We start from the raw sequence: 27,671 nt of genomic DNA, 5'->3' as shown, positions 1-27,671 counted from the left end.
GCTAACTCCGTATCCAGAATCTAATGAAAAGGCTCTTCCGCTGATGGGGGTGGAGCAATCAAGAACATCCTGGGCAGAGGAGACAAAGGGGTTAGAGACCAGGTCAGGTCACTTGAATCAAGCACCTACTGGGTGTTTCTGACTAAGAGTTAATGACTTTCTCAGATCAGCAAGTGGGGTAGAGAGCCCATGTGTCTTAGTTTGCTTAGGACCATCCCAGTTTATGCCTCTTGTCCCATTATAATTATTAATAATATCCCTATTCATATATAAAAACTAATTCAGATGGTGCCATCCAGTGATGAGCTCCGCTTTTGGGTCACTCCAGAGTCTGCCTCCATCATCTTGGAGAGTGGAGTTCCCAGTCACACAGCTGGGCATGGAGTCCCTTCTTTGGGGGTAGGCTACCCAGGTGGAGCCCCTCCTTTTCATCCGTCCGTTGACTGGTCCCTCCACTGTTCCTCCAACCCTCTCCCGGGGTCCTGTTGCAGGTGGCTAGCTGCAAGACGCCCTCCGTGGAGCAAAGTCGCATCACCCAGCTCCTCAGAAACACCTTCTCCTCAGTGCGGCAGGAGCTCGAGGCCCTGGCCGGGACAGTGCTGCCCAGCCCCGGTGGAAGCCCTGGGGCCGTGGGTGCAGAGCAAACACAGGCCCTGCTAGAGCAATACTCAGAGCTGCTGCTTCGAGCTGTGGAGCGTCGCATGGAACGCAGACTTTGAACTCCAGAAGCCTGTCCCAAGTGAATGCTCCCCCTGTTCCAAACTAGCCCCTCTCCACTCACTGAAACCTGTGGGGATGCTTGGACTGGACAGCAGTGATCGATGCTCAGGGGAAGCAGCTTTCCCAGCTGCTCCTCATGGAGCCCTGTATTTATTAATTTATTCCCCTGACTGTTGCCTCACTTTCTTGGAACTCCTGCCTCCACAACTCCTCTGGTAGCTCATGCAGGGGTTAGGTCTTGGGTTTTTGTCATCTTGGTGCTGTGAGGAGTAGGAGGGTGGCCTGCCCTATCTAGGGGAGATCAGGAAGGGCTGGCCCTCTCTCTTCTTAGAAGCCATTTGAAATTACTGCAGGGATCAGCTCCCTGGGGTGGAGCGCGCACACAGGGTATTTTGTAGGTGGAGGTGAGAGGTGATGCGGTATTCCATACCCTCCAGCCAATAGCGGAGCCTCTCCTCCATCTCCACCTCCCCTCCCACACCAGCTTCACTCTCCTGGCTGCCGGAGCAGGGTAATTCACTTTCCTCCAATTCCTGGCAGTTCAGAAAGGCAGAGCCCTCTGGCCCTTTGGGGCATTCCCAGCCATCAAGAATGTACCAAGGCCCAAGCCCCCACATTCCACTCCTATTCCCCCTCCAAGAGGGCCCTAGCATTGTCTTTTTCCCTGTGCCCCCTTCTGTCTGGGCCAGAACTTGTGGAGCCAGCGGTGGGACGTTGCTGCAGGACAGTAAAGCCCTCTGCTAGGCAGACGTGAAGCTCTGGCTCCTTTCCTCAGCCCCTTGGCCTCCCCTATCCTCCAACTCTGGTCCCCAGCAGGCTGCTGGAGCCCAGAGGCCACCATCTCCCTGCATCCTGAGTGATGCTCAGAAGCCTGTGTTGGAGTTTCCCTCGAGGTTTACAGGGCACTGGCCCACCTTCTAAAGACCTTGGCCACAGATGAAATGCACACACACACACACACACACACACACACCACCTGTTGCATGTTCATTGCTAGAGTACTTGACTGACTCATGTGTGCCTAGTTTCCTCTCATGTCCTGCCCCATCTTCACCACCCTGGCTCATGTGAAATGCCTATCAAGAAGCACGAAAAGGTGGAACACACTAAACCCAAATTCTGGGTTCTTGGTGTCCACAATCAAGATGATATGAGATGGCCCAAAGGATACTCGGTTTGGGTAGAAGGAGCCTCCTCAAAGGTAGTGCGGGCTCCCAGGGTGCTCTGATCCTGGAGGCTGAGGGGAGGAGGCACATGGGGTTGCAGCAGGGCCCAGAGACACACTGGAGAGGTGGTAGGAGGGACAGGTAAGTGGTAGAAGTGAGGGGATGAATGAGAATCGGAAGGGCAGTTCAGGGTGAGGGGAAGGGGGTAGGGCACAGTGGACAGGGAGAGTAGGACCAAGTAGTGGAGCAGTTATTGACGTATTGGGGTGAAGAACGTGTGTCTGGCCCTACTGCTTCCCCTGCCTCAGGTAAGGCAGGGCAGCTTTACTGTATGTAACTGCAGGCCACAAAAGCCCATTCTCTTATGGACAGGCCTTTGGGCCCTACTGACTAGGCAGAGGCTTAGAAAGAAGTTGGATTCTGAAGGGGGCCCAGCTCTGGGTCAGCCTGAGTGCACCTGAACAGATGAAGCCTATTTCACCCCATACTCTTCTCTACTACCACCACCTCTATAGCTAATCTACAGAGAAATCCTGAGCCCAAGAATGCTCACTCTGATGGACCCTTTGGCAGGGCTGCAGCTATGCTAGTCAGGGTTAGAAACACTTCCACCTGTACCCCAGCCCCACCTGGCATACCGGCCACAGCCCATCCCAAATAGGGCTCAGGCTGGGCCCTGTGGGCTGGCTGGGTTTTTAGTAATCCTCAGCCAGCCTGTCCCTCACAAGGAGGAAGCAATACTCCAGCTAATGTTTGTGGGAAGGTGGCCGCCCTTTCCTACTCCTAGCCAGCGTTTTGGGGGCCAGGAAGGTGGGGAATCCTGTGGCCCGGCCGGTGCCCCCCCCTTCTGCATGTCTGAGGCCACTGGCAGTTGCCGTTCTTGTTCAGATTTGCCCTGACCCAGTTTTGAAAGTCCTTATTTATAACTTTTATACTTTGTCCAGGCCCTGGCGCTTTCCCCCTCCCCAGGTCTTACGGGGCAGGGGCTGTTTTTAACATGTCAGTTTGTATTGATGTATGAACTGGTCAATAAACAATCATTTGTTAACTTTCCGACTCCAGCAAGTGGGCCAGACAACAGAAGGTGCTTCTCGCTCGCTGCATGGATAGTGGGATCCGGCGGTGCGCCGGCGGGGAGAAGGGAGCTCTGTCCAGGCAGCGGACAAAGTCGTGGGGAGTGCGAGGAGCTGGAGCCCTGGCATGGGCCTCGGGGAGGGCGGGGCCTAGGGGCGGGGCCTCTGGAGGGGTGGAGTCTCAGGAGGGCGGGGCGGGGCCTCCGGGAGGGGTGGAGTCTCAGGAGGGTGGGCGGGGCCTCCGGGAGGGGTGGAGTCTCAGGGGGCGGGGCCTCGGGAGGGGTGGAGTCTCAGGAGGGCGGGGCGGGGCCTCCGGGAGGGGTGGAGTCTCAGGAGGGCGGGGCGGGGCGGCGGCGGCGGCGTCATGGCGGCGGCGGCGGCGTCATGGCGGCGGCGGCGGCGTCATGGCGGCGGCGGCGGCGTCATGGCGGCGGCGGCGGCGTCATGGCGGCGGCGGCGGCGTCATGGCGGCGGCGGCGGCGTCATGGCGGCGGCGGCGGCGTCATGGCGGCGGCGGCGGCGTCATGGCGGCGGCGGCGGCGTCATGGCGGCGGCGGCGGCGTCATGGCGGCGGCGGCGGCGTCATGGCGGCGGCGGCGGCGTCATGGCGGCGGCGGCGGCGTCATGGCGGCGGCGGCGGCGTCATGGCGGAGGCGGCTTTGGACGCCGTGCGGAGGGAGTTACGAGAATTCCCGGCGGCGGTGCGCGGTGAGTGGGTTCGCTCGGCTGCGGTGTCCGGCGGTGACTGCACATCAGTCTCGGACGCGGGCGGGGCTGTGGGCTTGCCGCCCGGGTCCCTGAGTCGCGTGGCCCCGGTGCCTCCTGGGCCGCTGACACCGGGCGCCCTAGCTCTTACCCTCGAGGAGCCAAACCTCGTGCGCGGAGCTGGTAGATGCCTCCTCTGATCGCTGTCTGCCGAACCCCCTCCAAGCCCGCTGGGCGTGCTCAGCCCCTCCTCCCGTGTTTGCACAGCCTCGTGGGTTCCTGCGGGGACTGACCATTCATTCGGTGCCGCCCTGTTCCCCGCAGCCAGCCGCGCCGAATAATCAGGGGGCTGTTGCCTTTCCCGCCCTTCCCTGTCGCGGAGTCTTTACGGTGGGATTCTCCCTCTGAACCCCTTCAAGGACGGACTCCTCCCCGCTGGGCGGCGCAGAGCCCGGGAGAGTGGGCAGCTGTGCGAGTGATCCCTGGCCCCAGCTGCTTGGTTTTTGTTTTCCTCCCTTCTTTTCCCCTTCCTTCAGCTCTCCCCTTTCTACTTTTAAGCGATTTCTCACCAGTGAATAGCACATGGGCACATGACTTAAAAAACAACGGATTTATAACGTAAAGTAAGCTCTCCTCCCATTCTAAGCCCCAGCTTGCATCTTTCCAAAAATACTGTTTCGCCCTGGACGGTGTGGCTCAGGCAGGGGTCCTCAAACTTTTTAAAGTGGGGGCCAGATCACGGTCCCTCAGAGAGCTGGAGGGCCGGACTATATGAACTACTAATTCCTACTGTAACACCTCGGCTGCGCTCACTGCCCAAAAAACCTGGCGGGCCGGATCAGACTCCTCTGCGGGCCGCATGTGGCCCGCGGGCCGTAGTTTGAAGACCCCTGAGTCGGCCTGTGCACCGAAGGGTCGTTGGTTAGATTCCGGGTCAAGGGCTTGTGCAGGAGGCAACCAATCTATGTGTCCCCCCCACTCTCCCTAAAAATCTGTGGAAAAAATATGCTTGGGTGAGGAGTAACAAAAAAAGAAAAGAAAAAAAGAATGCTGTTTGTATCCACACACAAAACTGTATACCTCCCTTTTTATACAAATGATAGTTAAAAATACTCTTCTGGGTAATGTATCTTGGAGAACATTCCAAATCCCTGTATCGAAATCTTTTTCACACCTGGGTACTAATGCTGTAATTTACTTAATCAGCCCACCCTTATGAGACATTTCCAATCTATTGTTTTCAGTAGTGCTGCAATGAGCATTCATTGAGCATTCACTTAACAGATACAGTCATGTGCTGCACGTGAGGCCAGGTCATTGCATTGTTGTATAAGTGTCATGGAGTACATTCACGCAAACCTGCGTATTATAGCCTGCTACTGTAATTGCATGTGCTATACGTACTTTTATGTGACTGCCAGCATCACCATGAACCGATGGGACCACCGTTGTATTTGCAGTCCATTGTTGATCAAAACATTGCTAAGTGGCCCATGGCTGTACTTAAAGCATGTCAGTGTGCCAGGGTCTATTCCGTGTGTTTAGGACACATCACTGAACAAAACAGATCTCTGTCCTCAGAGAGCTTACAGTTCTAAGCGAGGAGACAGACCGTGAGTCATAGGCACCTGAATGAGTAAATTATAGAGTAAAGAAATGTGTGACAGGATAAGTGCTATGGGGAAGCGGGGGACCACGCGGAATGATAGACCTCAGTATCCAGGGCTGAAGGGCAGGTTGCAAATTTCAGTAAGATGGTCAGGATGGGCCTCCTGAATAAGGCTACCTTTGAGCACAGGCTTGAGGGAGGAGAGGAGAGGAGAGCACTGGGGTGGAGGGCAGGCACAGGCAAATGCCCTGCGCGGGGAGTGCCTGTGAGCTCCAGGGACAGGGAAGAGGCCCTGTGTCCGGAGCAGCGTCTTTGTGCACCGGTGAGGATGTGTGTTGGCTAAATTTCCAAGCAGAAGAATTTGGCCAAAGGAATTGTTCGAATCCCTTTTGAAGTCCTCTCACTTTGAAAACACAGGAGAAAAGAGTGGCCATTCGCTAAAGCAGGGGTGGGGAACCTTGATTTACCCATCAGCCTTGGGTATTTATAACCTCACTCTTGGGGCCATACAGAATTATCAACTTAAAAATCAGCCTGCTGTATTTGGTCAAACCTTTAATTAACTCACCCCGAATGCCGTGGCAGGGCCGGCCCACATGATGTCATGGGCCTTATATGCCCTGCCTTACACGCAGGCCGATGTTCCTGCTCTACAGGAAAAGCTATTAAATGCTGAGAAAGTAAGACTGAAGTAACTACAGAAGGTACAAAGGGTTAAAAGAAGAAAAAAGTCAGTTTTCCTGTACTTAGAACATCCTAGTGAGGACAATGGGAAGGTTAGCTGAGCCCCATATTACCCATCCCCACTCTGGTGACTGGCTGCGAAGGCCCTTCGCCAACTGCTTCCCTCTGCTCCCTTACCTGCTTGGCAGGTTTCATCTTACCCTCTGGTCCGCGAAGCAAGCACACATGCCAGCTCTTTTCATTTCCTGGCCCACCAGGGTCTGTTTTTCCACTCCGTTCCAAGTTTTGATCTAATGACATTCACTTTCCAACTGATCTCAAAGCAAGGCACAGATGACCAGGGAGATGCAGGTGTGAGAGACAGAGCATGACCTCAGAGGGGAAAATGAACGCAGTGGCTGGTTGGAGCGGGAGGCGGTAACCACCCATGGTGGTGGTGGTGATGGTGGTGGTGGTGGTGGTGGTGGTGGTGGTGGTGGTGATGGTGGTGGTGGTGGTGATGGTGGTGGTGGTGGTGGTGGTGGTGGTGGTGATGGTGGTGGTGGTGGTGATGGTGGTGGTGGTGGTGGTGATGGTGGTGGTGGTGGTGGTGATGGTGGTGGTGGTGGTGGTGGTGGTGGTGGTGGTGATGGTGGTGGTGGTGGTGGTGGTGGTGGTGGTGATGGTGGTGGTGGTGATGGTGGTGATGGTGGTGGTGGTGGTGATGGTGGTGGTGGTGGTGATGGTGGTGGTGGTGGTGATGGTGGTGGTGGTGATGGTGGTGGTGGTGGTGGTGGTGGTGGTGGTGATGGTGGTGATGGTGGTGGTGGTGGTGGTGGTGGTGATGGTGGTGGTGATGGTGGTGGTGATGGTGGTGGTGATGGTGGTGGTGATGGTGGTGGTGGTGATGGGGTTTAAGGCATTCAGGCTAGACCTCAAGGATGAAAATCACAAAGTAAAGCCCTGTGCCCTTTATAAAAGCCAGGAGAAAAGCATTCTAGACTCAGTGAGCGGTAGGAACAAAGTTGGGTACTGCCTGAGGTGTGTGTGGGAAGGAGCAGGCACCAGACAGACAGGAGGAAACCCGCGGGGAAAGGAGGCGGGGCCTGAATGCGTGAGGAGGCAGGCAGTACTCTGTAAGGAGTAAGTGGTAAGTCATCAGAGGATCATTCTACGGGTGTGTGTGTGTGTGAGACAAGATGAGATCGCATTTTAGGAAATGACTGGGGCCAGGGTGAGTGATGCTTTGAGAGGAAGTAGAATTAAGCCAAGGAAACAAGTTAGTTCACTTTAGCTACCATCCTGCCAGGAGATGTTGGGAACTTTCATTCAACCACTAAGCAAATATATGGGGAACACTTCCTGTGTGCTCGGTACCACTCCAATTCCCGGGGTGCGCCAGTGAGCAAGACAAGCAGCCCTGCCCTCAGGAGCTCACATTCTACCAAGAGGGAGACTAGTCAACAGCTGGACAAGTCAACAGCTGGACAAGTGTGTTAGGTGGTGCAAATGACAGAAAAGTAAAGGGGCCTGACTGGTGTGGCCCAGTTTGTTGGAGGGTAGTCCTGTGCACTGGAAGGTCTCAGGTTCGGTTCCTGGTCAGGGCACATAATCTAGATTGCAAATTTTAAAATATATATATTTTATTGATTTTTTACAGAGAGGAAGAGAGAGGGATAGAGAGTTAGAAACATCGATGAGAGAGAAACTTCGATCAGCTGCCTCCTGCACACCCCCCCACTGGGGATGTGCCCGCAACCAGGGTACATGCCCTTGACCGGAATTGAATCTGGGACCTTTCAGTCCGCAGGCCGATGCTCTATCCACTGAGCCAAACCGGTTTCGGCTAGATTGCAAATTTGATCCCTGGTTGAGTTCAGTCATTGGTTGGAGTGCCTTTGGGAGGCAATCCATTTGTCTCTCACATTGATGTTTCTCTCCCTCTCTAAAATCAAGTTAAAAAAAAGAAAAGAAAACCAAGGAAGGGGTATAAGGGTTATTGGGAGAAGGTGAGTTTTCTAAAGGGTGGCCTGGCTCATTGCAGCGTTATTTACGGTGGCCAAGATCTGGAAGCAGCCCAAGTGCCCATCAGTAGATGAGCGGATTAAAAAGCGGTGTTATGTTTACACCATGGAATACTACTTAGCTGTAAGAAAAGAAGGAAATCTTACCTTTTGCAACAGCATGGATGGACCAGGAGATTATGACGCTAAGTGAAATAATCCAGTCAGAGAAAGACAAATACCATATGATCTCACATGTGGAATCTAGTGAACAAAATAAGTTGCTGAATAAAATTGAAACAGAGGCATAGATACATGGAACAGGCTGATAGCTATCAGAGGGGCGGGGGGGGGGGGGTTGGAGGACTGGATGAAAGAAGGTGAAAGGATTAAGCAAAAAACCCCACAAGAAACCACACAGGCACAACAAAACCAAACAAAACCAAACCCCCATAACCACAGTCAGCAGTGTGGGTGATAGCCAGAGGGAAGGGGGCTCAGAGCAGGCAGAGGCGGTCAGAGGGGGAGAGGGGGTGGAAAGAGGCTTAGCTTGGGGCGGTGGCACACTGTGCAGATGATGCTCCGTTGAGTTACACACTTGAAACCTGTATGGTTTGTGAACCATTGTCACCCCAATAAATAAAAAAGAGGGGGCCATGGAGGGAAGCCTCATTGAGGTGACATTTGAGGACCCCAAGGAGGTTGGTGAATGTGAACACCAGCAGGGGGCGGGGGGAGGGGGTTTGAGGTAGGATCACTAGGACTCGGAGACAATCAGCAGGAGGACAGGAGTGAGGGAGAAGGTGGCCCAGGACCATCCAGCGCAGCCTGCCGGGGCCCGTGGCAGCCCTGGTGTCTGAGGAGGGGTGCTGCCATTTCCCTCCTGTGGTTCTGGGGGGCAGTCTGTCTCCTCACTGAGGCCGTGAGCTCCCTGAGATGATGATCGGCTCGTCCCTTGTTGCCTCCACATTGGCCAGGCCAAGTGCTGACACATGCGAGGTGCTCAGTGCGGATCACTGTCGGAAGGCGCTTTACACAGCCTCAGCCCACCCTGAGCCTCGGGGCCTCAGCTCTGCGCCCTCTGAGCTCCCGGTGCCACCTCAGTGGCTGCCTCTCGTACTGGACGCCAGGAGGACGCCGCTCCAGAGGGGGAAAGCCGAGGGTCCGGTACCGGCCGGGCGGGGCCCGCGGAGGGTTTGAGGGTGGGCTGCACAGCGGCCCTGGCCCTGTCTGCTCTGTGGCCCATAGCGGCGTGTTTGTGAGTACGCTGCACGTTCCCCCTTCACTGACCCTCATGCTTCAGTTTCTGATTGTCCAGGATCCCTTGGTCCCCGTGGGCATGGTCCCCTGTGGCCTCCCTGATGCAGACAGCGGGGCAGCAGCGGGCTGCTCCTGGCTTCAGCCCCCGCTCCCCTCTTTCTCTCTCTCAGAGCTTACCGTGCCTCTTGCCGTGCCCTACCTGGACCAGCCCCCCTCCCCGCTGCACTTCTACCGGGACTGGGTCTGCCCCAACAGGCCCTGCATCGTCCGCAACGCCCTGCAGCACTGGCCGGCGCTCCGGAAGTGGTCGCTCCCCTACCTCAGGTGGGGCCGGCGGGGGGTGGGCGGTGCTCGTCCAGGGGACCAGACGTCCCGCTTTTGGCGGGACAGTCCCGATTCTTAACAATGTGTCCCGCGGCGTTTTATTTTTTAAAATATATTTTATTGATGTTTTACAGAGAGGAAGAGAGGGATAGAGAGCTAGAAACATCAATGAGAGAAACATCGATCAGCTGCCTCTTGCACACCCCTCACCGGGGATGTACCCACAACCAAGGTACATGCCCTTGACCGGAATCGAACCCGGGACCTTTCAGTCCGCAGGCCGACGCTCTATCCACTGAGCCAAACCGGCTTCGGCTGTCCCGCGGCGTTTTAAAAAAATGGGGACTTTTTAAAATCGGGACTTTTTTAAAACCGCGGGACAAATTGTTAAAAATCGGGACTGCCCCTCCAAAAGCGGGACGTCTGGTCACCTTATGCTTGGTGGCATCTGGGCCGGGGCCGAACGTCCGTTCTTCCAGAGCCGCCGTGGGCTCCGCGGAGGTGAGCGTGGCGGTGACGCCGGACGGCTACGCGGACGCCGTGCGGGGGGGCCGCTTCGTGATGCCGGCGGAGCGCCGCCTGCCCCTGAGCCGCGTGCTGGACGTGCTGGAGGGCCGGGCCCGGCACCCCGGGGTGCTCTACGTGCAGAAGCAGTGCTCCAACCTCCTCACCGAGCTGCCCCAGCTGCTGGGCGACCTGGAGCCCCACGTGCCCTGGGCCTCGGAGGCGCTGGGTGAGTGCGGGCGGGGCCCGGCCCTCCTCCTCACTGACGTCCGGGCCCGCAGGGTCAGGGCTGTGCGCTAAGCGCTCAGGTCCCCGGCCTCGGCTCCCTGTCGGTGACGGGAAGACGGCTGCCCCTGCTCTCCGCTCTCTCCCTGTGCCTGCCGGGTCCCTGGAAAGCTTTGCCAAGGCCCACCCAAGCTCTGGCCCGGCATCGAGCCTCACCGTCAGGCCACCCTCCCCGCCCCCTCTCCCTCCCGCCTGCAGGAAAGATGCCGGACGCGGTGAACTTCTGGCTGGGGGAGGCGGCGGCGGTGACGTCCTGTAGGTATCGGTGGGGGGAGACCAAGAGCGGGAGGCTGGGCCTCACGGAAGTCAGACTGACTGCTCTAAGATTTCTTCTGGGATTCTGGGCGCAGACACACGAGGGCCCCCTGGCAGCTCGGGGTGGGGGGGGGGGGGAGGCACCATAGCATTAGGGGTGAGGGCATGGTTTCTCTCCGTCCCTAGAGAGCTTTGCAAAGGCCGTCCAGGTCGGGAGAGCCACGTCTGCTAGAATTCTCCTCAGTGGAGATGAGCCCAGGGCCTGGAGGACAGAGATCAGAAATGCCTGACGCTCACCAGGCACCCCCTCACCTCTGCTCTGACGTGCTCTTCTCTCACCCCACAAGCTGTCTTGGGGTGCAAGCTGCCTTGTTTGCCCCTCCTGTGCCCGGCCCTCATTCCCGCCCGGGGCCCTCTGTGTTGGCAGTGCACAAGGACCACTACGAGAACCTCTACTGCGTGGTCTCGGGAGAGAAGCACTTCCTGCTGCATCCGCCCAGTGACCGGCCCTTCATCCCCTACGGTGAGGGGCGCGGCCAGCGGGCCCGGGCGCGAGCAGCCCCGGCGGGTGGCGGGCTGGCTGGCGCCCGGCCTGAGGTGGGACAGTGTCTCCGCTGCCCTGGGCCTCCTGACCCTGCCCTGTGCCCAGGGAACAAGTTCATGGCTGTGGCTGGCAAACTCGGCCCCGTGAGGTCCCCACACCTTCTCCCTCTGGTTTCAGAGATGTACACGCCAGCAACCTACCGGCTCACCGAGGAGGGCTCCTTCCACATGGTGGACGAGGAGGCCATGGGGAAGGTGTGCGTTGTCCTGGGCCCAGGGAGAGGGAAGGGCGGAGCCTGGGCTCGGAGGAGCGGGCGCAGAAGAGCTGGGGCGGGCGGTGGCACTCGCTCGGAAAGCGCCGAGCCTGGGGCCTGCCGGCACCGAGCAGGCCGGGGCCCGTGGTGTCCCCTTAGGAAAAGGGGCTTCGAGCCTGCTCCCCGCATCCGCTGCGTCCCCAGGTGCCCTGGATCCCCCTGGACCCGCTGGCCCCGGACCTGGCCCGGTACCCCGCCTACAGCCAGGCCCGGGCCCTGCGCTGCACGCTGCGGGCCGGCGAGCTGCTCTACCTGCCGGCCCTGTGGTTCCACCACGTGCGGCAGTCCCAGGCCTGCATCGCCGGTGAGGAGCGCCCGCCCGGGCGGGCAGCGGGGGCCGGCTCAGGGCCTCCTGCTCAGGCCTCCTTCTCCCGCAGTGAACTTCTGGTATGACATGGAGTATGACCTCAGGTACAGTTACTTCCAGCTGCTCGACGCCCTCACCAAGGCCTCCGGCCTCGCCTGACGAACGGGTGTTGCCAGTGACACCGCGTAGAGGCCACGTGGCATCAGGGTGCTGGCTCCGCCCGGCGTGGCTCGCGACCAGCTTTGCCAGCTCCGCAGGCGCCGGCAGGCGGGAGCGGCAGGGGCGCGGCTCCCCGGTGAGGCCGCGGCCGCCCCGGGGGAGGGGGTGCCCGGCCCAGCGCCCTCACCCCCTGACCCGGTGACCCTGAGTGAGCGCCGCGAGCCGGTGACTCTGTGGAACGATGATGGCTCCGCCCTCCGGGGTGAGCGCTGGAGATGGCATCTGCGGGGCAGCCAGGCCGGCGCAGAGGAAACATCAATAAAAGATGGCCGTGCTCTGCGAGCCAGACTCCCTCTCCATCGCCTTCCATGGGCCGGGCTGGGCGGCTGTGGCGGGGTGGGGCTGGGTCCGCTGTGCCTGGGCCGCTCTCTGCTGCCACGGCCCCTGTTCGGGACACAGGCAGCCCCGCGGCAGGCACACCGCCCGGTCCTGTCATATCGGCGCTGCCTCCCTGCGGCGGCGCCTGTGAACCCGTCCTGGCTTCCGCTTTCCCCCAGCGCCGGCAGTGGAGGGTCAGCCCTGTTCCTCCCCCGGGAAGCAGGGGGCAGACGCCCGCCCCCCCTGAGGCTTCCCCTTGGGAGGAGTGGGTCTCCGGCCCAGACCCCCAAACCGGGCCCTGGAGGGGGAGCCCCTCTCCGAGCGCCAGCCCCAGGCCCCGGCCCCAGCGCCAGCCCCAGGCCCCGGCCCCAGCGCCAGCCCCGAGGCCCCGGCCCCAGCGCCAGCCCCTAGGCCTCACCCCCAGCGCCAGCCCCGAGGCCCTGGCCCCAGCGCCAGCCCCAGGCCCCGGCCCCAGCGCCAGCCCCAGGCCCCGGCTCCAGCGCCAGCCCCAGGCCCCGGCCCCAGCGCCAGCCCCAGGCCCCGGCCCCAGCGCCAGCCCCAGGCCCCGGCCCCAGCGCCAGCCCCCAGGCCCCGGCCCCAGCGCCAGCCCCGAGGCTTCGGCCCCAGCGCCCAGCTGGGGCGGCGCTTTGAAGGGCTGTTTCATAGACACACCACGCCCTGCCAGGTCATGCTGGGCCCCGGGCATTCCTCGGGTTGGCCAACCACTTGGCCGGACTGGGTATTCCTGTCACACTGGCACTGGGAGGTTGCGAACGGCCTGCCATGGGGGGCACGGCTCTGGCTCTTCCGTTCGCTGCTCCTCTGGCCCACCCTGCTTCCAGACCCAAGTGGCTCCTGCAGACCCCCCTTCCAGCTCTGTCTGCTCAGCCTGGACAGCGGGCTCCCTGGGGGCCCCTTTCCGGGGGAGAGCTGGGAGGTGGGGCTGGGCGGGTGGGCACAGATGCTGATGGCCGGAGAGGACGGTCTTCGGGGTGTTGAGTCCCCACCACAGGGAGGGCAGAGTTCCCCTATGGGTTTAAGGTGCTTCATTTCCTGTACAGGCAGCTGATCCAGGAAAGAGTGGGGCTGGGGTGGGGCAGAGGCTGTGGGGAGGGACGAGGGAGGAGCTTGGAGCCAGCCGGGACACCCCCGGCTCTGGATTGAAAAGCTGAGTGTCAGTCCTTCGGCCACTGCCTGTCACACCTGTTCCCGGGGACTCTCCGCCTCATGGCTCTGGCAAGACAGGTAGGAGCTGGGCTCCACTCTGCCCCCTGGTGCTCCCCCCCCCCCCCCCCCCCCCCCCGAGGCCTGGCTGCTGCTGTTCCCTAGCAGGGCTGTGGGCTTCTTGGGCCCAGGCGGTGCGCAGAAGCCAGGGCAGAGGCAGGGCGTTGGGACGGGGGAGTGTCCTGAGTCCCCCCTGCCCCAGGGAGAGGCTCGGGGCAGAGCTCCCTGGCTCCGGGGACGTGGGCCCCAGAAGGAAGTGGCTGCCCCAGTGCTCTCTGACTCAGTTGCTTGGGGTGGGAGCCCTGGGCTGACACTGCTATTAGCTGAGCTTCCCCGGCCCTTCTTGGACTCCATCATTGTCAGGCCCTCTCTGCGCAGGGCTGGGGCCGAGAGGCAGGGCTGGCCGGCACAGGTTTTCCCGCCTCGTCAGCCTGCCAGGCCCCATCCCAGGCCCAGGGGGATGGGCTCAGAGGAGCTGCCCGGGGACCATTGTCAGCCGGCCCTGTGGGGCCTGAAGGACTTGACCGCCTGCCCCTGGGACCAGGTCTGACCTGGTAATTGCTGTCCCTACCTTCGTAGAGAGCCCATTTCCAGAACTGTGCCCCGGCCAGGGGTGGGGAGTGTGTGTGTGGGTAACTCAGCTAGGGGGCGCAAGGCCCGGCCGTCTCTTTCCAGCCTGGGCTGCTGCTCAGGGCGAGCTGGGGAAGCGGAAAGGAGACCACGCGTGTCAGGAGCTGGAAGTGGGTCAGTGCGGGGTTGAGGGCTCAGATCTGGGCTCCCCTGGCCAATCCTGCCCTGAACCGCAGGCCAGTGCGCTTGGTCTTCCATTTCGATGTCCTTGTGGGGTTGGTCACGGGTGGGTGTGCGATGGAAGGAGTTAATGTGCAGATGGGGCCGGGGCCGGCCGGAGCGCTGGGTGAGCGCTGGCAGGTGTCGTCAGCAGCTCCAGCCTCTCCTGAGGCCTGTGTCCTTTGGGTCTCTGCCTGCAGCAAGCCTGGCCCTGTCTCTCTCCTCTGCAGGCCAAGGTGCCCGAGACGTGCCTGCTCACCGTCCGCGTCCTCCGGGCCCACGGCCTGCCCTCCAAGGACCTCGGTGAGTGCTGCCCGGGGTGGGCACCAGGCTTTCAGAGGGGCCGGGCGGCGGGGCGATGGAGTGGGGCTGGGTGTGCGGGGCCGGGGAGGCTGCCGAGGGGGGCAGGAGGGAGTCCCGGTCGGGGCTCTGCCTCTGCTCTTCCTGCCTCCCCCCGGCCGGTCCTGGGGTCTGGGGCCTCCCGGGGCCGCCTGCGGGAGGGACAGGGCCTGTGGCCGGGCTGGGGAGGGCTGGCGGTCACGTGGCCTCGCCCCGCAGTGACCGCCTCGGACTGCTATGTGACGCTGTGGCTGCCCACGGCCTCCAGCCACCGGCTGCAGACACGCACCGTGAACAACAGCAGAAACCCCGTCTGGAACCAGAGCTTTCGCTTCCGCATCCACAGGCAGCTCAAGGTGGGCCTGAGCCACCTTCTCACTGACCCCGGTCCGCTGCCCCTGTCCCCCCCCTCTGCCCCCCTCCCCTCCCTCTGCCCCCCTCCCCTCCCTCTGCCCCCCTCCCCCCTCCCCCCCTCCTCCCTGCAGCCCCCCCCTCTGCCCTCCTCCTCCCTGCAGCCCCTCCCTCTGGTCCCCTCCCCTCCCTCTGCCCCACTCCCCCCCTCTCCCCCCCTCCTTCCTGCAGCCCCTTCCTCTGCCCCCCTCCCCTCCCTCTGCTCCCTCCCCTCCCTCTGCCCCCCTCCTCCCTGCAGCCCCCCCCCGCCCCCCTCCTCCCTGCGGCCCCTCCCTCTGCCCCCATCCCCTCCCTCTGCCCCCCTCCTCCCTGCAGCCCCCCCACCCCCCTCCTCCCTGCGGCCCCTCCCTCTGCCCCCGTCCCCTCCCTCTGCCCCCCTCCTCCCTGCAGCCCCCCCCGCCCCCCTCCTCCCTGCGGCCCCTCCCTCTGCCCCCGTCCCCTCCCTCTGCCCCCCTCCTCCCTGCAGCGCCCCCCTCTGGTCCCTTCCAGAATGTCGTGCAGCTGCAGGTCTTCGACCAGGACCTTTTGACCAGCGACGACGCGGTGCTGTCGGTGCTGTACGACGTGGGGGCCCTGCGGGTCGGGGAGTCCCGCCACGAAAGCTTCCTCCGGAGCCCGCAGGCAAGGCTGGGCGGGCGGGCGGGCGGGCGGTGCGGGGAGGGTGGCCCGGACATGGGCCCTCTGCCCCAGGAGCCGCAGCCCCCTCCCCAGCCCCTTCCTGACACCTCCGCCCAGGGCAGCCCTGCAGGGAGGGTGGACGGAGCAGCGGGCGATGGACAGTCGCTGTCCCGCCTCGGGTCCCAGCCCCGCGGGCCCCCATCACCTTCTCCTTCCTCCCTTCCCTCCTCCTCCCCCCACTTCACCCTTTCTAACCTGCTTCTCTCTCTGCCCAGGGGGAGGAGCGGCTGGAGGTTGAATTTCGGCTGCAGAGTCTGTGAGTCCGGGGCCATGGACAGTCCTGGGCGGGAGGGACAGGGCGCGGGCACCCCTCCCTGGGGGTCACCCCGCGGTGGAGGAGTAAGGCCCGGCTGCCATGGGGGGCACCAGGGAACCGGGACCCCCGCTGAGGTTCACGGGGGCTTTCCCAGGACCGACTGTGCCGAGCAGCTGGTCAGCAATGGCATCCTGGTGGTGAGTCCGGACCCGCCCCAGCCTCAGGCCCACCATGGGGGGCGGGGGCAGAGCTGGATGGGGGCCCTGGGATGGGGGGCGGGGGCAGAGCTGGATGGGGGCCCTGGGATGGGGGGGCGGGGGCAGAGCTGGATGGGGGCCCCTGGGATGGGGGGGCGGGGGCAGAGCTGGATGGGGGCCCTGGGATGGGGGGCGGGGGCAGAGCTGGATGGGGCCCTGGGATGGGGGGGCGGGGGCAGAGCTGGATGGGGGCCCTGGGATGGGGGGCGGGGGCAGAGCTGGATGGGGGCCCTGGGATGGGGGGCGGGGGCAGAGCTGGATGGGGGCCCTGGGATGGGGGGCGGGGGCAGAGCTGGATGGGGGCCCTGGGATGGGGGGCGGGGGCAGAGCTGGATGGGGCCCTGGGATGGCAGTTCCTCAGGAGGATACACCTCAGGAGTGTTTGGTGCCTCAGGCCGAGGGAGTGGAGTGTGAGGAGCCGGAACCAGGGTGTGGGCGGGGCGCCTCTGCCAGGAGGTGCTCACGCGGCTCTCTCATCACCCAGGCCCGGGAGGTCTCCCGCCTGCACGTTCGCCTGGAGGCGGCTGGGGACCAGACGGGTGAGTCCCTGACCCCCGACGGCCCTCGGCCCTTTCTCAGGGCCTTGCACTGGACGGCCTCTGCCCTCAGGCAGGAGAGGGGCTGGGGGCAGCTTCGTGCTGGGGCTGTTCCCCTTGTTCCCGGGGCTGTGGAGGGGCTCCATCTCCAGCCTCGTCCAGGGCCAGACGCCATCTCAGTGCCGGGAGGGAGGTGGGCTCAGACCCTGCTCCCAGCCTCTCTGCTCTGGTTCCTGTCTCCAGGGTCAGAGGGCAGAGTGCAGCTCGTGGTTCCCGGGGCCCATGAGGGGCCACAGGAGGCCTCGGTGGGCACGGCCTCCTGCTTCCACTGCCTGCCCTGCTGGGAGCCGGAGCTGAGCGTCCGCCTGCAGGTATGGGCCGGGGCTCCGTGAGGCCCCTGCCCTCGGCCCCGCTCCCACGGCCCCTCACCCTGGGGCCCTCACCCCGGCACAGGCAGGCCCCCGGGGAAGAGGGTGAGGCTGGCATTGACCTCGGGGCCCTCCTGCCGTCCTCTGTCCCTCCCAGCAGCAGCTGTGAGGCCCTGCGGGAAGGAAAGGGGGGGATTCTTAGCTCTTCCCTCTGCCCCTGCAGGACGCGCCCCAGGAGCAGCTGTGAGGCCCTGCGGGAAGGAAAGGGGGGGATTCTTAGCTCTTCCCTCTGCCCCTGCAGGACGCGCCCCAGGAGCAGCTGTGAGGCCCTGCGGGAAGGAAAGGGGGGGATTCTTAGCTCTTCCCTCTGCCCCTGCAGGACGCGCCCCAGGAGCAGCTGAAGGTGCCGCTGCGGGCCCTGCCCTCTGGCCAGCCGCTGAGACTCGTCTTCCCCACGTCCCAGGTGCGGCCCGGGAGGGAGCCGGTGCACAGGCGGGGCGGCCGGCCCGGAGGGGCCTCGATAAGCCCTGACCGGGCCTGGGGCGGGGTCCTTGGGGCGTCCCTGCCTCAGGCCCGGCCCGGGCGGGGGCGGGGGCGGGGGGCCACCTGGCCTGTGGCTCGGGCTGGCTGCGAGGGACAGGCGGCCCACGTGTGACCGGAGCGTTCGTGTTTTCAGGAGCCTCTGATGAGGGTGGAGCTGAAGAAAGAAGAAGGGTGAGAGGCCGGGGGTGGGGGCCAGGCCGATGGCGGCACTCCGCCCGGGGACGGAGGGAGGCGGGGGGCCCCAGCACAGCCGCCCACTCTCCTGAGGTGCCCGTCTGCTGCCACCCGGGCACGGCGTGCGGGGCCGGAGCAGATAAAGGCTCTTTTCACGTTTTACTCGCATTTATTTGCTGGAGGGTGTGTGCCCAGCCCAGTGCCGGCTCTTAGGAGGCACTCGGTAAACGTTTGGCTGGAAGACAGGTGGGCGTGCGGAGAGAGCCTGAGGCACAGAGAGGGCAGGGAGAGGAGAGGAGAGCGCCCCTCAGGGGCGGTCACTGGGGGCCTTAGCTGGCCTCCACCAGACCAGGAGCACTCGCCTGCTCACCGCGAAGACGGGGGCCTAGTTCGCCCCCGGGAGTGGGTGAGGGGAGGCTGGGAGGTGGGAGTGTGTTGGGTCCCACCAGGCCTGCCTGCCGGCGCCTGGGACTGCAGAGGGGCCTCTTCAGCCACAGCGAACCCTCTGGACCACAGTCCCTGTGTGTCCTCGCGGGGCCGGGGTCCCCCTCCCCCTCACACCCACTTCTGCCGGACAGAGGAGAGGGGAGGGGAGGAGGAGAGGGGAGGGGAGAGGAGAGGGAGGGGAGAGGAGAGGGGAGGGGAGAGGAGAGGCGATGGGAGAGGAGAGGGGAGGGGAGGGAGAGGGAGGGGAGAGGAGAGGAGAGGGGAGAGGAGAGGAGAGGGGAGGTGATGGGAGAGGAGAGGGGAGGGGAGAGGAGAGGGGAGGGGAGAGGAGAGGCGCTGGGAGAGGAGAGGGGAGGGGAGGGGAGAGGGGAGGGGAGAGGAGAGGAGAGAGGAGAGGAGAGGAGAGGGGAGGTGATGGGAGAGGAGAGGGGAGGGGAGAGGGGAGGGGAGAGGAGAGGCGATGGGAGAGGAGAGGGGAGGGGAGAGGAGAGGCGCTGGGAGAGGGGAGGGGAGAGGAGAGGGGAGGGGGAGAGGAGAGGCGATGGAGAGAGGAGAGGGGAGGGGAGAGGAGAGGCGATGGGAGAGGAGAGGGGAGGGGAGAGAAGGGAGGGGAGGAGAGATGCAGAACGCGGGCAGGGAGGCAGCCGCCCCTCTCTGCCTCCCCCCCTCCCGCAGGCCGAAGGAGCTGGCCGTGCGGCTGGGCTGCGGGCCCTGCGCGGAGGAGTGCGCCTTCCTGAGCCGGCGGAAGGCGGTGGTGGCCGCGGCCCTGAGGCGGGCGCTGCAGCTGGACGCCGACCTGCGGGAGGACGAGGTCCGAGGGCTGGGCTGGGGGAGGCGCCCTCGGGCTCGGCCCGGGGCCCGGGGCGGCGCTGGGGCTGGCCGTTCCCTGACCGGAGGCGCGGGTGCGAGCCCGGCTCTCCCTGCCCGACCTTCCTGCCCCCTCTCTCTCGTTGGCGGGAGCTTGGTCACGGCGAGTGTGGAGCGTGGGATGAGACGCCTGGAGGTGTGAGCCGCCCTACTTGGCTAGCTTTCCTTCTCGTGTTCCTTGGCCTTTGGCCTGGTCTGGCCGGTCAGTGGGCGGCCTCTCCTCGGGAGGGGTGAGGAGGGGTACAGGGGAGGTGTCTGCGATGGCCCCGGGCTCCCAGGAAGTGGCCATCGGACGGCTGAGGGGTTAGAGGTGAGGAGCTGAGCCTGGTCTGTCCACGCTCCCTGAGTTCTTAAAATCAGACAGACCTGACCCTCATGAGGCTACTTCTGACTGGGCCCGTGGTCGGCAAACTGCGGCTCGCGAGCCACATGCGGCTCTTTGGCTCATTGAGTGTGGCTCTTCCACAAAATACCACGGCCTGGGCGGGTCTATTTTGAAGAAGTGGTGTTAGAAGAAGTTTAAGTTTATAAAATGTGGCTCTCAAAAGAAATTTCCATCGTTGTACTGTTGATATTTGGCTCTGTTGACTAATGAGTTTGCTGACCACTGGACTAAACCCTCCTCAGCAGGCCTGACTAGAACCATTCCCAAAAGCCCTGATTAGATCACGAACCCTGATTGATTTCAGAGAGGAAGGGAGAGGGGGAGAGAGAGAGAGAATCATCAATGAGGAGAGAGAATCATTGATTGGCTGCCTCCTGCATGGCCCCCCACTGGGCATCAAGCCAGCAACCGGGCATGTGCCCTGACTGAGAATTGAACCTTGACCTCCTGGTTCATAGGTCAACGGCTTAAGCACTGAGCACCCCAGCCTAGGGCCCCTCTGAGCCTGGCTGTCCTCTCGTCCAGGTCCCGGTGGTCGCTGTGATGGCCACTGGCGGTGGGATCCGGGCCATGACCTCCCTGCACGGGCAGCTGGCCGGCCTGCGGGAGCTGGGCCTCCTGGACTGCGTCTCCTACATCACAGGAGCCTCGGGGTCCACCTGGTGAGCGGGCGGAGGCGGGTGCAGGAGCCGGGGTGCGTGGTGCGGCTCCCAGACCGCACAGGCCTCTGGCCGGAGAAGGCGGGGAGGAATGCGCTCGGGCCCTGGGAGGCCCTGCAGGCTGTGGCCCCAGACCAGAGCCCAGAGGGCCCCTGAGTGCCGGTCTCCGGCTCTGGCCTTCGCAGGGCTCTGGCCAACCTCTACGAGGACCCGGAGTGGTCCCAGAAGGACCTGGCGGGGCCCACGGAGCTGCTGCGGGCCCAGGTGACCAGGAGCAAGCTGGGCGCGCTGGCCCCGGGGCAGCTGCAGCACTACCGGCGGGAGCTGGCCGCGCGGGCCCGCCTGGGCCACCCGCCCTGCTTCACCGACCTGTGGGCCCTCGTCAACGAGGCGCTGCTGCACGGCGAGGTGAGGCCGGCCGCCCGGGAGCGGAGGGGGGGCCGGGCCGCCCGGGAGCGGAGGGGGGGCCGGGGCCGCGGCCTTGGGTCGCGTGGGCGGCGGGTTGGGGAGCCCGAGGCACCAGGAAGCCGTGGCTTTAGGTTCCGATCCTCTCCCCACCCCTGCTCCAGCCCCACGACCACAAACTCTCAGACCAGCGGGAAGCCCTGGCCCGCGGCCAGAACCCTCTGCCCATCTACTGTGCCCTCAACACCAAGGGCAGGAGCCTGACCACCTTTGAGTTCGGAGGTGAGCGCCGGGAGCGGGGTTGGGGGCTGGGGGGGTACCGTGCCCACTCTCTGGGCCAGCCCCTGCTCTCCAGGACTCAGTCAGGCTTTGGGATGCGGAGGGCCTTGGTCTCAAGCCCAGGGGCCAGTGTGAGGCTGAGCCTTCAGGTCACAGGCTGCCTGGCGGGAAGCTGGGGGGTAGGCTGGCACCGCGGGGCCCTCGGGCCTGGGCCCCCTAAGGCTGTGTGGCCCCTCACAGAGTGGTGCGAGTTCTTCCCCCTACGAGGTCGGCTTCCCCAAGTACGGCGCCTTCATCCCCTCCGAGCTCTTCGGCTCCGAGTTCTTCATGGGCCGCCTGGTAAAGCAGCTGCCCGAGTCTCGCATCTGCTTCCTGGAAGGTGAGGAGGTTGGACGGCTGGGGAGCTGGGCGGGGGGAGAATGGGCCTGGGGTGGGGAGGGGGAGCTGGGGCGGGGGGAGAATGGGCCTGGGGTGGGGGGTGGGGAGCTGGGGCGGGGGGAGAATGGGCCTGGGGTGGGGAGGGGGAGCTGGGGCAGGGGGAGAATGGGCCTGGGGTGGAGGGTGGGGAGCTGGGGCGGGGGGGGCGGGGGGGAGAATGGGCCTGGGGTGGGGAGAGGGAGCTGGGGCGGGGGAGAATAGGCCTGGGGTGGGGGGTGGGGAGCTGGGGCGGGGGGAGAATGGGCCTGGGGTGGAGGGTGGGGAGCTGGGGCGGGGGGAGAATGGGCCTGGGGTGGAGGGTGGGGAGCTGGGGCAGGGGAGAATGGGCCTGGGGTGGGGGAGGGGGAGTTGGGGCGGGGGGGGGGGGGTTGGGGGGGGAGAATGGGCCTGGGGGTGGGGAGTGGGGAGCTGGGGCGGGGGGAGAATGGGCCTGGAGTGGAGGGTGGGGAGCTGGGGCGGGGGGAGAATGGGCCTGGGGTGGGGGTGGGGAGCTGGGGCGGGGGGAGAATGGGCCTGGGGTGGGGAGCTGGGGCGGGGGGAGAATGGACCTGGGGTGGGGGGTGGGGGAGGGGGAGGGGTGGGCCTTGGCCTTGACCTTCCCCGTCAGTCACTGCCAGGCCTTGGGGAGGGAAGGTCAGGCTGTGAGGGGTGAAGGACTCCCCCACGTGTCCCCCGTTCTCAGGGATCTGGAGCAACCTGTATGCCGCCAACCTCCAGGACAGCTTGTACTGGTCCTCTGAGCCCGGCCAGTTCTGGGACCGCTGGGCACGGGACCAGGCCAGCCTGGGTAGGTGCCGGATCCTTGTAAGGATGCGGTGGGGCGGCCCGTGGGGCTGTGTTTGGGGGAAGAGGACTCTCATCTCTGGGAGTCCGCAGGGGCCGGAGCAAAGGCCCAGGAATGACCCCCTTCCTCCCCTCCTGGCTGTGCAGACAGGGAGCAGGTCCCCCTCCTGAAGATCCAGGAGCCGCCCTCGGCGGCCGGCAGGATAGCCGAGTTCTTCACCGACCTCCTCACCCGGCGCCCGCTGCCCCAGGCCTCCCACAACTTCCTGCGCGGCCTCCACTTCCCACCGGGACTACTTCCAGCACCCTCACTTCTCCAGCTGGAAAGGTACCGCCTTCGCCGGCTCAGCCTCCGGAGCAGCCCCTGGCCAGAGGCCCACCCCGCACCCCGCCCCCGCCCGTGAGCTCAGTCCCCGCTGCGCGGAGTGCGAGCCCCGCTTTCTCTCGTGTGGGGGTCGGGCCTCCGGAAGTGGAGGTCTGTCTGGTGAGGCAGGGCCGGCGGGAGGGTCTCCACCAGCAGAAGGAGCCGTCCTGAGGCCCTGTGACAGCTGCTTCACCCCCTCCCCCCAACCTTCCCAGCCACCAAACTGGACGGGCACCCCAACCAGCTGACCCCCGCCGAGCCCCACCTGTGCCTGCTGGACGTCGGCTACTTTATCAACACCAGCTGCCCGCCGCTCCTGCGGCCCACGCGGGACGTGGACCTCATCCTGTCGCTGGATTACAACCTCCACGGCGCCTTTCAGGTGGGCGGCCAGGCCTGCCTGCCTCCTGGCTGCTTTATGCCTCTGGGGCCTCTGCTCCGGAGCCCAGTGCTGGCCCTTCGGGCGGTGACAGTGACACCGAGTGGATGGGACATGGGAAACGGAGTTCACAGAAGCCACAGCCGGGGACCCAGCTGCCCAGGGAGGGGAGCGAGGGGGGCGCTGGCAGTGTGGTGGCATGTATTTACATTCGAGTCCCTTCTGCCGTTTCCCGCCCCCGATGGTCCCTGTGCCTCTGGGTCCCCGCTTTGCGTTTGTTTCTGTGCTGGTCCGGGAAGGGTTTGCCTCCCGGTTGCAGGATCGGGCCTCGTTAGCGCCCCGTTCGGGGGCGCCCCCTGGAGCCGCAGGGGAGGGCGTCAGGTTTGGAGCGTTCTTCCATCAGGCCTGGCTCCGCTGGGCCCGCGGGGTCTGCTTAGACCTCCGCACGAAGTCCCGGGGTCGGCGGACTGCACGCCGGCAGCTGCTGCCGAGGACCCGGGGGGCAGCCCGGGGCCGGCTCCTGACGCCGCTCTGCCCGCCCTGCAGCAGCTGCAGCTCCTCGGCCGGTTCTGCCAGGAGCAGGGCATCCCGTTCCCGCCCATCGCGCCCAGCCCCGAGGAGCAGCGCCAGCCGGGGGGAGTGCCGCCTGTTCCTGGACCCCGCCCGCCCCGAGGCGCCCGCCGTGCTGCACTTCCCGCTGGTCAACGGCTCCTTCCGGGAGCACTCCGCCCTGGTGAGCCCTGGTCCGCTGTGCCTCCCCAAGTGACCCCCCCCCCACCCCATGCATTCCCCCATGCCCGCCGCCCTCCTCCCGCAGGGGTCCGCCGGGCCGCCGAGGAGAAGGAGGCCGGGGAGGTGAACCTGTCTTCGGCCAACTCCCCGTACCACTACTCGAAGGTGACCTACAGCCCGGAGACGCGGACAAGCTGCTCCGGCTGACGCGCTACAACATCCTCAACAACCGGGAGGCGCTGCTGGCGGCCCTGCGGGAGGCCGTGCGGCGCAGGCGGCGGCCCCAGTGACGGCCCCGGCGGCGCCGCCCCTGAGCCTCCGCGCTCCCCTGCCCGCCGGCTGGCTAAGCTGGGCGGAGGCCTCAGCACCGGGCGTTCCAGAGCCCCTGGGGCGTGGCGGGCCCGTCGGAGGCCCCAGCCCTCGGAGGAGCCCCCACGGCGTGCTCCCAGCAGCACCCAGATGGGCGCTGAGCCGCCAGACTCCTCCCGGAGGCGCGGGCGGCCTCCTTTTGAGGAAGGGGAGGGTGTCAGCCGGGGGTGGAGCTGGGGAGCCCGCGGCACTGACCAGATCGGTGTGAGGGTCAGAGCCGTGGCCTTGTCTGTTCTGTTCTCCCTTCCTCGTCGCCTGGAGTAGGTGCACAGTGTAAAATAGAGCGCTTTCTCCGCCACAGGGGCTCCTGCACATGCGGGGCATCACGAGATCCTGTCATTGCTGCCGAGAGGGACTGTTACTGCAGGCTCTGGGTGACACAGGGCAACGCCTGGATTAAGAAACAGGGTGTTTTCCTGGTTGGTGGGCTCAGTGGTTACAGCGTCAGCCCTCACCGTGAAGGTTTGATTTCTAGTCAAGGGCGTGTATCTGGTGGCAGGCTCAATCCCTGGCCCTGGGCAGGGTGTGGGTGGGAGGCCACCAATGTTCTGTCTCTCTCCCTCAAAAAAAAAAAAAAAAAAAAAAAAAAAATCAATGGAAAAACTGTCCTCGGGTGGTAGGCTTAACAACCAAAGAGGTCTCCCAGCCACCTCAGGGGAGCTGGCGCTGCTCCCAGGCCTCCCTGAGGCAGGGGCACCTGCTCCAGAACCTTTCTCAGCGGCAGCAGTCCCTTTTGGCCGGGTGTGTGTGTGTGTGTGTGTGTGTGTGTGTGTGTATGTCTGCTGCAGCCCCGGCCAGGGGAGCACACTTGCAGGCACTGGCCCGTCCTCACCGGGCCAGGGGCCTCGGGGTGTGGCCGGGCTTCCTGTCCCGCAGTGAGGACCTGGGGCCTGAAGAGCCAGAGAGACCCAGTGGCTCAGCCTCACCCAGCTGTGACCCGGGACCTGTCACACATTCCTGCCTCAGGCCGCTGGCTTCCCAGGAGCACCCAGCCGCCTCCTGGCTGGCCTGTGGGATGGTCCTGCAGGCGGGACCAGGGTGTGAGGTGGATGGGAGGTGCCCGGTGCTCACTGCATCTGCCTGCCCTGGCCCGCGACCCCGGTCCCTGTCCTGGCAGGTGGCTGGAGTCCCAGAGCAGAAGAAATGGCAGCCTCAGAAGCCACTGTGCCAAGGACAAGGCCATTCACTCAGCCACACGTCACCTGATCATAAATTGGGATCAGCGGTCCCTGCAGAGTGACTGGATCGCTTACCGAGACCAGTTGTTCTGCCTCCGTTGCGCTGTGAGCGCTCCCCCGGCATGAGCTGTGTAGCTGCGGGTGTGTGTGTGTGTGTGTGTGACTCTTCAGGTTTGGCTCTGTGTGTGGGCCTGGCGGTCTGTCTGGCTGACAGCCTGACTCCTGGAATCCCTCAGAGCAGGGGCCTGGACGGGAAGGCAGAGAACAGGGACGAGAAGAGCGAGGGTGCAGGAGGGCCCTGGCTGTCTTGCAAACAGGCTCTGTCTCGGGAGGAGGAGGAGGACAGCAGGAGGGGTATGCGGGGCCCAGGTGACAGCCCGCAGCGTTCTGGCCTGTGCGAAGGTGCCCCTCGCCTCGGGCCTGGCCTGAGCAGGAGGCGGTGGGAGCGGGCGCAGTCTCCTCTGCGGGTGCCCCCAGGGCGGCTGGCGGTGAAGACGGGCGTCTGCCTCACAAGGAGGGCGGGGGGACGGCCATGGCATCTGGAAAGGGAGCCTCATGACCCTGATTCTGTTGGCACACTGAGAGAGCCCGGGGTCTGCACCAGGTGGGGCGGTGCTCAGAGTCTCACACATGGTCTCTCCCTCCGCTGCAGTCTCAGCTCCGAGGCCCAGGCTTACGAGGGTGCATCTGTGCTGGCCCTGGAGGCTCAGGGCGCCCACCCGCTCACCCAGGCACCCTCCCTGCGCTGCGTGGCCGCGCTGGGCGCCTCCTCTGTGCACTCAGCCAGGAAGTGCAGGGTCTGGGTCTGAGTCTGGGCTGCAGAGCAAGAGAATACCAGTCAGCCCCAGGCCAGATGCTCAGCCAGCAGGTGGAGTCCTCATGCTCCCTCCTAGGGTCTGAATATTCCGCACCCCCCCCTCCCTTCTACCCGCCCCCGCCCCCGTCCAAGGTGACACTAGGAGGAGGAGGGGCCTTTGAGAGGGGACAGGTCATGAGGGCAGAGCCCTTGTGAGAGACACCAGTGAGCACCCTGGCGCCTTCCACCATGTAAGCCCAGCAAGAACGCACCACCTGCAGCCGGAAGACGCCCTCAGTGGACACCCAGTCTGCCAGCACCTTATCTTGGGCTTCCCAGCCTCCAGATCTGTGAGGAATAAATGCTGTTATAACCTACCCAGCGTGTGGTGTGTTTGTTACAGCAGCTGAACAGACTGAGATGTCCCTGTCTGGAGCTCCCTGTGCACCCAGAACTGCCCATGTGGGGGTGCCGTTTCCCCGAGGGCATCCTGCCTCTTAGAGGCTGAAGATTGGCGGGCCAAGAGGCTCCGTCTGAAGGAGATTCCAGCCCCTGTGGGGTTCTGGAAGGACAGTCTCAGGGGGATCCCAGGGGAACGGACGTGTGAGGAACGGAGCCAGGAGCCCAGCGACACGGGGAGCAGGAACATCTGAGAGGAACTCCCTGCGGTCCTCTCCCTGTGAGGGCCTCGCTCGCAGCCCAGACCCTCTCAGTCACCAGCGGCTGTGTGCCCCCCAGTGCTCCTGGTCCACCTCCCGTCCCGCCCGCTCTCCCTGCCCCTGCAGGTGCTCCTCAGCCCCCAGCCTGCCCCCCGCCTGCACGGCACCTGCTCACAGTCCGACTTACCTCCGGAGCACAGCTCTGCTCACACCATTGCCTCACAGAAACAGCTTCCTGCCCACATCTGGCTTCAGCTTAGAATTCCCTTCTGTTCCCCATCCTCCTATCCCAGCTGCCCGTTAAAATGCTGCTCCTTTAAGGAAGTCCCGGCCCCCCACCAGCTTGTTTCCCCTCCGAGGGCTCCTGTGTGATGTGACCAGGGGAGCTGCGCGAAGCTTCGTGCTCTGGTCCCAGCAGAGGCTGCTGCAGCTGCGGCCGTGGCGTGGGCTGGGGGACTACTCTGCCCGCTGAGCTGCTGCAGGAAAGCCCGCACCGAGGCCCGGCCCCTCTGGCAGCGACCGACTGAGTCCCCGCTGAGATGAGAGTCCCTGTTGGTGTTGGATTACCTACCTCGCAGGGAAGTGGCATCTCAAGTCCAGTGGGTTTAAACAATATAAAGGGAATGTACTGGCCCACAGACCTGAACCGTGAGGGAGGAGGACTTTAGGTGAGGTTTGATCCAGCAGCTCAAATGATGCTGCCCCAGGCCTGGATTCCCTCTGCCTGCCCTCTCCCCGCCCCAGCAGCTCTGTGCACCATTTCAAGACCATTTATATTGTTGCACCGACAGGCTTGCTTTTTCGCATGGCGTGATTCAGAGAAGAGAGCGTTTCTTCTACGAATGGAAACAGAAGTCTAAGGGGTCTGGCTCTCACAGGTGTCGCTGAAACACTCCAGTCCTGAGCCGATTTCTGTGGCCCGGGGGGGGGGGGGGGGGGGGGGACGGACACTGGCTCAGGGACCACCCTGGAGAGAGGGGCGGGGCTTATCTTAGGTGACAAGACGTCCCGATTTTTAACAATTTGTCCCTTGGTGTTTTTTTAATTTAATTTTATTTTTAAATTAAATTATTATCTGTGTACATATA

The 27,671-nt window shown here is 63.9% G+C and overlaps 3 protein-coding genes across 5 annotated transcripts in view; all 3 read left to right on the top strand.

Annotated features, from left to right (window-relative positions):
- MAPKBP1 (mitogen-activated protein kinase binding protein 1) overlaps positions 1-2,939 on the top strand; it is a 61,804-nt gene extending 58,865 nt beyond the window's left edge. For all 3 annotated transcript variants that reach the window (XM_084904456.1, XM_084904454.1, XM_084904455.1), the window contains one exon: positions 492-2,939. In XM_084904456.1, the coding sequence (XP_084760582.1) occupies positions 492-719 (228 nt within the window). In that variant the 3' untranslated portion in view covers positions 720-2,939. The remainder of the gene's footprint in view (positions 1-491) is intronic.
- A 621-nt stretch (positions 2,940-3,560) lies between these two features.
- Positions 3,561-26,612, top strand: LOC311623461 (cytosolic phospholipase A2 beta-like). The gene is given in 29 exon segments (XM_084885483.1): positions 3,561-3,667; positions 9,370-9,523; positions 10,003-10,256; positions 10,511-10,567; positions 10,995-11,090; positions 11,289-11,365; positions 14,512-14,584; positions 14,840-14,976; positions 15,521-15,652; positions 15,925-15,965; positions 16,120-16,162; positions 16,707-16,761; positions 17,002-17,129; positions 17,506-17,589; positions 17,803-17,840; positions 18,966-19,101; positions 20,068-20,204; positions 20,387-20,609; positions 20,771-20,888; positions 21,126-21,139; positions 21,141-21,264; positions 22,006-22,110; positions 22,254-22,390; positions 22,392-22,434; positions 22,686-22,852; positions 23,396-23,482; positions 23,484-23,574; positions 23,577-23,759; positions 23,762-26,612. Coding segments are annotated over 29 exon segments (3,108 nt in total). The 5' UTR covers positions 3,561-3,603; the 3' UTR covers positions 23,872-26,612.
- Positions 6,548-9,333, top strand: LOC311623472 (uncharacterized protein). Its single transcript, XM_084885509.1, has 2 exons — positions 6,548-7,086; positions 7,981-9,333. Exon 1 carries the CDS (start codon positions 6,550-6,552, stop codon positions 7,081-7,083), a length of 534 nt encoding a protein of 177 aa, XP_084741635.1. The 5' UTR covers positions 6,548-6,549; the 3' UTR covers positions 7,084-7,086; positions 7,981-9,333.
- Positions 26,613-27,671: the final 1,059 nt, after the last annotated feature.

The sequence above is a fragment of the Pipistrellus hanaki genome, assembly GCF_964339955.1.
Source record: "Pipistrellus hanaki genome assembly, chromosome: 1".
In the NCBI taxonomy this organism is placed as follows: Eukaryota; Metazoa; Chordata; class Mammalia; order Chiroptera; family Vespertilionidae; genus Pipistrellus; species Pipistrellus hanaki.
The sequence above is the reverse complement of the archived record's forward strand: the minus strand, read 5'-3'. Positions and strand labels throughout refer to the sequence as shown.